This window comes from Myiozetetes cayanensis, unplaced genomic scaffold (assembly GCF_022539395.1).
Source record: "Myiozetetes cayanensis isolate MyiCay16 unplaced genomic scaffold, myiCay2020 scf23, whole genome shotgun sequence".
NCBI lineage: Eukaryota > Metazoa > Chordata > Aves > Passeriformes > Tyrannidae > Myiozetetes > Myiozetetes cayanensis.
This window is the reverse complement of record NW_026087445.1, coordinates 9,096,334-9,106,073: the sequence shown is the minus strand read 5'-3', so window position 1 is coordinate 9,106,073 and position 9,740 is coordinate 9,096,334. Positions and strand designations below refer to the sequence as shown.

The following is a 9,740-nucleotide window of genomic DNA, read 5'->3' as shown; positions in this document are numbered from 1 at the left end:
AGATTTTCCTCAGTAGAATAAACATTGAGGGAACAGACTTTGCTGAAACAGGACCGTGTTGATGTTTGAAGGTAAAGGAAAAAAAGCTTTGTCTGAGCATTTCATTGCAATCTGGTGTATCCCTGTGCAGTTAGTAAATGTTTACCAGTGTTTTCTTCCAAAGTCAGTGAAATATAATTATTGTTATCATGGTATGTTATTGAAATCTTGAAACTGAGACAGACAGAGCTGTTGGAATATATGTAAGTACTGACTGATTCTCTTGAATTATTTCCTCGTGTCTCAATCAAAAATAAGATCAGTTTCTAGCACCCCCTAAATATATTTTGAATATTGTGGGTGAGATCCTCAGCCAGCCCACACTGGGACGGCCTCTCTTTTATTTTTGTGATTAATTCAGGCTGTTTTCATTAAGCAGGCAGAGGCCTATGGAGCCAACCCTGGCAGGCACCTGCACGACTGATCCCCAGAAACAGCATCTCCCACAGTAGATGATTATCCAGGGCTCCAGGTCTTCCTGATCTCCTGTTGGACACTGTCCACACAGTCAACAGGTCAGTCTGGAGAGTCTCTTCAGGCAAGTAAGACCCAGCTAAAGCTGTTGGTTGTACCCTGCTCCTGTAAGTAGCCTGTTCCAAAATTAGCTCTTCTCCCCAAATATCGCTTGGCAAGTTTCTGCCTTGTTTTGGGTGGCTTTATGGGAGGCTCCAAATGCCAGCCAAGTCCAAACAGGTCTGTCAAAACCCCTGCTAGATGTGTTCCACAGTGAGCTCAAACTGCAGCTCACCCAGGTCAGTGGATTTCTGCTCAGCATCTCTCCAAAACGAAACCACTTGCCTGATTTTCAATGATCAGTCTAAAAGCAGTGGCAGAAGAGACTTCCCCAGCTACCACATTCCAGATTTATCTCTCAGCTGGGATTAGAAACAGCTGAAAGTTCAGGGTGGCCTTGCTTCAGGGTGCTTCCAAGGGATGCCTTGCAAACACACTGTAATTTAGGTGCGTTTAATCTTGCTATATTAAATGCATATTGCAAAGTTTAGAATTATTTGCTTCTAGCTATCGTGTTTCTGTGTTGCTTATGGAAACCTCAGCTGTGAGAGACTTGTGAGGACTCTGCATGTTTAGGTGTCTGCCATGGTGCAGAGCAGAGACCATCAGCAAAGGCAGGATGGCCATGTAGACTTCTGGATTTGGCCTCTTGAATGCGTTCCCAGGAACCCACCTAGAAGATGTTTTGGGATTAGAATATTTAGTGGCTTACACAGGGGAAAAACTACACTGTTCACCCTAAAAACCTTGTGTGCGTTAGGTCTTTGTAGCTGTGTGTGATCCTGGGGGTTTAAAGGCTGAGCCTACACTGGTGCACTCCCCAGTGCTCCCCAGAATTCAGCTCCGTGGCTCCCTGCCCTGCCCAAGGGCACGGTGGGACCAGCCTTGATGGGCATTGTCCCTTTGTTCTCTTCCTTCTGGTAAAGTCCCTGGGAGCCAGGAGGGAAGTCATTCCCTGGTCTGTGCTTCCCCAGGACAGGGAGTGCATCCTGGGGAGCAGCCCCGTGGGCAGAGCAGCTCTCCATGCCCACGGTTTGTAGGGCTGTGTTTACAACAGGCCATCCTCGAACAGGAGCTGAGCTTCCTCTCTGTTTGCAGAGGGCCAAGCACCCGCAGCCCATTGTAAACAACAATATCGCTGAATTCTTTCACAGCCCCGACTCCTCCCATCACCCGCGGCGCAGTTTATCATGTTCTTCCACTGCACAATTCCAGGCCCCTGTGATAGGATCTCAGCCATGGATTCTGCCTGGCACACCCCTTCCATTTCCACTGCCCCCTCCGGGTCCCTACCACCTCTTTCCTTGCTGCACCTGACCCCGCCAACATCAAGGCTGGCAAGAAAATGGAAAATACGTTTTCAATTAACCTTTGCCTCCACCCGCAAATTCTCACCCTTCCAGTTACTTTTAATTCCTGTCATTCCAAAATGGCCCCCAAATGAACTTTCCATCTCTTGTAAAACTTGTTTTCACACGGCCTGTATAGTGGAATGTAAGTGCCTATAGGACTTGTGTGTAAGCTATTTAATGGATTCACAATAGGATGGTTAGCACCCAAACAAAGGTGTTATTCTTGGCATGCCACTCTTTGGAACTGAAACTTCCCCAGTTTTCAGAAAGATAAGACCAGGAAACCGCAAGGAACAATGTATCTGCAAAAGCTATAGCTACTGAAATTACCGTAGTAACTTAGATCATGATGCATATGTTAATATGATCACTGCTGGCTCCAGTCTTGAATGTAAATCATCTTGGTTCATAATCTATTTTGCTGAATGGAGGATGTTTTAGGTTAAAACATGTAAGCCAGATTTAATCTAAAAATATTCTTGGTTGCTCGGATGAGAAGTCTCCAAGGATCTGTCTGTCACCTGAGCAGGCTTTGACACTGAGAAAGGCAGCAGAAGTATGAATTTTGCACTCAAAATGTGCCTGATCCTAACACATTTCTATAAATAAAGTTATGAAAGGAGCATATGATGGGTGGGAGAATTGGTCCAACATTTCAAAAAAGTGTTTAGGGTAGAGTAAGGAGAAAAAAAAGGTACGAAAACCCCACAACTTCCTGTAGGAGTCTGGGATCTTCATTTTAAGTGGGGTAGACTCAAATGCCTCTGCCATCTTCACTGCTCACTTGTTTGCCTTGCCCCTCAGCAGTCCCTGTGTGATTCTTGCTAGGGTTTGGCCTCTCCTCCTTCTAAGATTTGGCTCCTAAACGAATTTATTTAAGCATTGGGGATTATTTAGGTCCAGAGCTACAGCAGTGGGAGGTGAAGGAGACAAGATCAGAAGGTGAATTTGTAGGGACTTGTGTAGAGCCTTGTGGGCAAAGAGAAGCAGCTGAGTGCCGTGGCAGAGAGAGAAGATATTTTTTGCAGTGGTATTTTTGAGGAATAGGAAGCGAAGAGGCCAGAAAGAGGAATTAGCAGCAGAAAGGACAAGCACTTCAGCTGTTGCACGAAAAGCAAAGGGCTACTCGCTTTCAGATGCTTTACTTGTGTAAATGGAGAACAGTGTTGGCTCTCTGCTTTACAAACCCTGCTTTCAGAAATAAGTTTGTCAGCCAAAGTAGAGAGAAAAAGATCAATGGATTGCAATAAACGGCATTTAACATAAAAATGAGTAAAATTTACAATCCAGTTAACTTGTTAAATGTTACAAAATCAGCAAACAATAGACACGATTTGTTTTGTTCAGAGCCCAGAGGTAGAGACCAAATCCTCTAAATTAATTTCTGCAAAAGCTGTTTTTTTTTTTCCAAACAGGTCTGGATCCTATTCGTTGTAGAATATACTGATTACCAACTATTTTTAAGAGCTTTACACAAACATTATTTCTTTTGTTGTGTGAAATGCAGAATCAGCCATCTGGCAAATGCCCCAGAGCTAAAATCTTTTACATGACATATAATTCAAAATGATTAAATATACAACAGAAAATAGCTATAGCATTGCACTTAAAATAGCATGAACTTTTACTGCCGATCAAAACTGATTTCTTTAGCTTAACAAGTATCCAAAGAACAATTATTTGAAGAGCTTTTAAGAGTTTCAATATGTAGGAACTAAACCTCATCTAAATTCAGTATCTTAAGTCAAATAAAAAAGAAACAAATGTACAAAAGATTAAATGGCCCTGCCTTATAAGTAGACATTTAAACCTATGGGAAGCTAAATTCATTCGAACAAAAATACGATATTCTCTCTGAGTGTGTGTTGCTGGGGCTTCCCCCTCCATTGCTCAGGGCATCTGCCTAAAGAACTCCTACATTCTTAGGCACTGGCCAGGGCCCAGCCTGGGATCAGCCCATCCACCCCCAAATTTCAAAGAGGAACAGGGGAGAAAGCCCCGAGCGTGAGCCCCCGGTGCACTCAACCTCCTCTCCTGCACCACAGTCGACTTGAAGTTAAACTTGCTGTCTTTTTTTCCAGAAATACTCCAGGCCTGAAAAATTGCCAGGTCCTCATCCCACACCCAATTCTCCAGTAGTTTATGAGAAAGAGCACGCAAACATCTGCATGTGTTTGGGGTACACGAGGGTAGGTACAGAAATATTACCCTGAGCAATTATCGAGCGGTTATGGCTCTTTCTCAGCTACATTTTTCAGACAAGTCAAAGTCTGAGTTTCCCAAAAAGCACTTGGTGCAAGTCAGATCTGAGCTGTGGGACAAAAAAAAAAAAAAAAAAAAAAAAAAAAAAAAGTCTAAGTGTGGGAGATTTCTCTCAAGGATTTGCATACTTGGATAAACCTGAAACGGATGAACACATCGCTGCCGACCATCCAAAAAAAAACCAACTTTGCTTCCAAATTCTTTCAAACCGAGCGTGAGAACCTCCACCCCAAGGTAACAACGTGAGGAAACTGCAAATCTGTGTAAGTCTGTGATTACTAAGGCTTAGAATTAAGGTGGTTTTGCCCCCTTTCCCGAGGAGGCGGCTCAGCCTCACGACCAAGGAACCTCGGACGTTCCGACCCCAGACTTCTCGAAACTGTAAGAAAATAATGTTCTCGAATCTTGACCTTTTCAGCTCATAATGATCCCTGAAGCAGCAGGATTTTTCCTGTTGCTTTTCACAAGACTTTCAGGCTTGTAGAAATGCTGATTGCTGGCTGGTCGGGGCTGCAGCAACACCAAACCCCCTCCTCTTGCTCAGACACTTGTCCTGCTTTTCTGGGCCTAATCCTGCTCTTAATTCAGTTCCCCGACTGAGGGCTGAGTGTAAAGGCAGATTTTATGTATTCCTGCTCTTGATTTTATATGAGGAGATGCAAATGTATTTCAGGTAATATTGACTGCAGTACAGGAGGCTCCCCCGTGCACCCAACACAAACGAATTAAACCTGAAGATGGAATATGAAAGTAGTAGTACAAATATTCTCCTATTAGAGAGAGGAAAAAACATGGTTTATATTATTTAACCTGTCCTTGGGAGAACCACAGGAGAAACAAGGCAATTTTCATCAGAAATATCTTTGCTTTTCATCAAGAGAGGTGACCCAGGCAATCTCCTGAGATCTTTTCCATCTTAGTATAAAAAAAACCCTCCTATTTTTGATGGTATTTTCTCTTTGAAAGCGCTGGGCTTCTCTGATAATTGAGGGTCCTAAAACCTGTCACAGCTCTTCTTGTACCTCCCTGCTTTGCATTAAAAATAACATCTTGTAGTTTCTACTTTTCCCTAAAAAACTGGGAAATCATCCCATCTTTCAGTCTGTAATTATTGACCAATCCTTACAAAGGTGCCAGGAGTCCTATTTCTGTGGGGGAAAAGAAAAAAAAAAAAGGAATACTCCTAGTGAAACAGGAGCCTGGCCCCAGTATCTATTCAAAATAAACAAGGTATCTCCTTACAAATGAGCACTCCCATTCTTATTTATGTGCTCAGTTTTGCTCACTTCGCAGTACTGGAAAAGAAAGACAAGCCTGAAGAGCACATGGAGAATCAAGAGAAATCTGAGCACCCCCGAGGAAGCAGAGGTTTAGGGACGGAGCAAGAACTGCAAGGCTGTAATGAGCATTTGGAAGACTTTGCTAGATAAAAACCTACAGCAAAACTGGTGCTGTCATTTCGTTCCCTGGGCTGATTGTGTTTTCATGACGGGCCTTTGCTCTGCTGCAGCAGCGAGAGCCCTTTGAGGAAATGAGGATCAGACCTCCGTGCAGGGAAAGGCAAGGCCTGCCAGACTTCTCAGGGGGCTCCGCCGTGCTCGACATCCTCTCATCTGCACGGAGAAGGGCTGGAAGCAAACTCAGGGCTCTCAAATGGCGCCTGTTTTCTTCTCCTCTGGAGCGGTACCGGGATGCTGCCAGGCTGCAGGCGAGGCAGTGCCAAGGGCTCCTCGCCCTCTTCCACAAACAGCCGAGAAACAATCAGAAATTGCTTCATAATAGGGGTGAAAGGTGAGGACTGGAGTGTTCTGCAAACCCCGCTGCCAGGGCTGAGGAAGACACTGTCATTTTGGTAAACCTGTCAAGCTGTTGTAAGAACTTCCTGAATGCTTCCTACCATCTGCTTTTGATGCTTTCAAGACTTGGCTGGAAGCCTGGAGGTTTTCCTGCTCCTTCCTGCCCAACCTATAATGGAGTAGTTCTGGATCTGTTCCCTGTCATCTCAGCCTCTTCCTCAGTTTCTTCTGCTTACAGCTGGAGGGTTTTTTTTTTTTTAATTTTTTTTTTCTCTTTACTTCAGTGGCCTTGTGCCCTGAATCATCTCTCCTGGGGCGGGAAGAGTTCCTCTGATGTTGAACAAGTGCCGGGTGTTTCAATTGTGTTCATGTTCTTGAGAGGAAGGGTCTGGCCTACATGACACATTCCTTCTTCACACTCACATCAACAACTTTGACTTTGTGTCCAGGCTCTCGCTGGAAGGGCCACACAAAGCCCATCTCCACGACTGTCAGGCCTCACGCTGTGCTGGGCTGCTGAGCCAATATTGATTGATATAATTTGTAGGGTTTGAGATAAATGTCATAAAGGACAATGAGTTCAAAGAACAGATTAAAAAACAATAAATTGAATTCCAAGGCGTTCCCTCCTGTACTAATCTGTGTAGGTTCCTGTGTTTTTGGAAAGCATGTTGCTTATCTTCCTCATCAGTAGGCCCACTGCATTCCAGTATTTTGGATCAATGCCATTTGTAATAATCTGGATCAGTTTTTATTCAACGTTTATAAAACAGGCCATGTATCATAGGGTATATTTTATAGCAGATGGTATCTCCAATTCATTTAACCCCCCCTCACTTCCCTCCTCCAATATCACAGTGCACACTTACAAAAGCTCTTGGAAGTAGAGCAGGGCAGAATTCTTTTTTTTTTTTTTTCCAACAAATAGTAAATTTGCTGAAAAATGGAGTTTCCAGGCAACAAAACTGTTGAACTGTGGCACGCTGAAAATGAAATGTTCTGGCTTTGAAAAAACAGGTTTTGCAATTTGGACATTTGGGGGAAAAAAAAAAAGAAAAGCAAGGTGGGTGGTTGCTTTCATTTAAAAAGCCTCTACTTTAAAAAGGTGATAAACACAAAGGTTAAATAGCCAGAACACAACGTGGGTTTTTTTTCAGGTCGGATTATGTTTCTTGAGCTATCCCACTGCCAACTGCTCGGGGATCTTCTGTGGTTTTTTAACTTGAAAAAGTTTCTCTTTCGGTTTGATGAGAATGAATTTTCCCCAAGGCTTATCAATCTGGGGACTTACCCACCAGACCCAGCATTTGCCAGGCTGTGCTCAGGACTCAGCTCTCCAAGGTGAAAGTGTCCTGCTCAGGAAGGTAAGACTAAAACTAATTTTAATAAATTGGACTATTGTAACCTGCAGAGATAAGCACATGCTCAAGCACTTTGCTGGTTCACAGCATGGAGCTTTTTAGCTTTCAGGATCAATGGTGTGCCCCTCACAACCACTCCCTTGCTTGAGATCATAATAGAGGAGACCGAAGATTTTTCTGAGATGAACATACCAAATGGTAATACAATATTTTTATTCGTATCTGCTTGGGAATACTTCACTGTAATTTTGCAAAATATGATTTATACAGCTCTGGGGATGCATAAATCACTGATAAATAAGTAAAAGATATTTTAGCTCAGTAATAAGAGAACCAAATCATGGAGTTGTTTATGTTTTAGTTTTAATCCTAGAAGATAGGACAAATAAACTCATTTTACTTTACCTTGTAAAAGAAGTTAATCTTACCTGCATTTCTTAGAAATCTGAGTTTGTAGTCAACAACAACTCTGGTTTCAGGATTATAGAATCCATCACCACAGTCGTAACAGCCTTCCGGGATTTTTCTGGGAGGATCCAGATTTGTAAGCTGAGGAATGCCTGAAAGAAAGAAAAAAAGGGTTGATTTTGGTTTTTTGGGTTCTTTTTTTAAATTTGAGCCTTTGATCAAGATAACTAACAGATACATTTCCGTGGCTTTTGCTATAAAAACAATACCGTTATTTTACAATAATTTTGTACAACATTCTTCCAGTTTTGCAGGTAGAGAAAACGAAAATGGGAAAATGCACACACAAAATGTGTGTGATAAGAAGCTGTCACTTTGATTTCCTCACTCACAGTCCTGTGGTTCAGCCCACTGAGCTGACATTACAAATACGACCCTAAAGTCCAAACTGGGGCCAGGAGAGACTTGCTGGCCTCACAGAACTACATGTCATCACTAAAATATTCTATGTATAGAGTACCGTGTGTATTATGTTACAGATTTTATTCACTTGTTTCCTTATAAATCTTTCCACCATTTGACTACAGACAAATAGTGACATTATAAAAGTCCTCAGCAAAAATACAGATGGGACACAAATGTCTGCTTTGGCGTGTACTGAAAAGCTACGTGGGGCAGATGATGGAAACTTTATTTGATATCCTGAGTTCCAATTGCTTCTGCTCAACTTTCCTGTTATTAAAAGCACCCTGCTGATGCAGTGAGGGCGAAATGTGTCAAAGGGTTAATCAGGGTATCAAAAGGTGTAAATAAAGCCCTGTCCTGTGGGTCATCTCTCCAAGAGCCCCCGCTGTGGGGCTGCATCCCGGGCTGTGCTGGTGGAAGGTGGTGTCCACATTCTTCTGGCAGCGTCCTGTGAAATTAGCCAGAGCCTTTCTGCTCCATGTTACTCATGTAGCCGAATTAATCTTTCTTAGGCAAAGTTGTTACTTTAATTCCTTCCAGACTCTCAGGATCGCAAAGTGCAATTTAGTACCTGGTGGTTTGAAACCAGAACAGATTTCTGTATAAAATCTTCTGTCGTAGCCGTCGCAGTAATGCCAGTTTTTTTCTTCGTATTCGAGACCATCTGCAAAAACGAATTTCCCCTGCAAAACATGTTAATAAATGAATATGATGGATGGAGGGAACGCCAGGGCCAGGCTCCTCGGTAGAGCCCCAGCAGGGCCAGCAGGGCTCAGCTCGGGTTTGGAGCGCTGGGAACCGTATCTGTGGGATGCCCAGCAGCCTCCCACACCCCGAGGGGGCCAAAAATCGCCTTGGCTCGAGAATCCACGCATTGCACCTCAAAGCTTCCCCCGCAGCGGGGCCGCTCCCGACAGCGGGGGCCCCTGGGGGTGAAACCCCCCAAGCCCGGGTACCTGCGTGGGGATGCCGCGGTCCCAGAGCGCTCGGTATCTGCCGCCGTTGGGGAAGAACAGCTCTCCGTGGCCGTGGAACATCCCGTCCCACAGCGCTCCCCGGTACTCGGTGCCCGTCGGCAGCTTGTAGAAGCCGTGTCCCTCCATCCTGGGAGAGACGGGGCGGGTGGGGAGGGGGGGGCTGTTCCCCACCCATCCCCCCGGATCCCACCTTGCCCCCCGCGACCCCCGCCGTGCCCTCCGTGTCCCCGTGCCCTTGGCCGGCCCTCCCGACCCCCTTCCCGGTCCTCTCAGTCCCACCTGTCCCCAGTATTCCCCGTGACCCTCCCCGGTCCCACCTGCCCCCGCGCCCCCGCCAGGTCCCCCGTGTCCCCGGATCCCCCCGCGCCTCTTCCCGGGGACCGCTGTCCCCACCCCGTCCTCCCGTGCTGCCCGGTCTACCCGATCCTCCCGGGACCCCCCGTGTCCCCCGTCGCCCTGATCCCCCTTGCCCCCCTCAGGTCCCCCCGTGTCCGCCGTGTCCCCACCTGCCCCTCACGACCCCTCCCAGGTACCGCTCCCCCACCAGCTCCATGGCGGCCCCGGCGC

General features: G+C 45.4%; 1 protein-coding gene across 1 annotated transcript in view; it reads right to left on the bottom strand.

The window, feature by feature from the left end:
• MORN5 (MORN repeat containing 5) overlaps positions 1-9,740 on the bottom strand; it is a 14,466-nt gene extending 4,726 nt beyond the window's left edge. Inside the window, exons 1-4 of the mRNA XM_050320326.1 lie at positions 9,680-9,740; positions 9,153-9,300; positions 8,768-8,879; positions 7,752-7,883 (exon numbers count right to left, since the gene is read on the bottom strand). Of these exons, the coding sequence (XP_050176283.1) occupies positions 7,752-7,883; positions 8,768-8,879; positions 9,153-9,300; positions 9,680-9,726 (439 nt within the window). The 5' untranslated portion in view covers positions 9,727-9,740. The remainder of the gene's footprint in view (positions 1-7,751; positions 7,884-8,767; positions 8,880-9,152; positions 9,301-9,679) is intronic.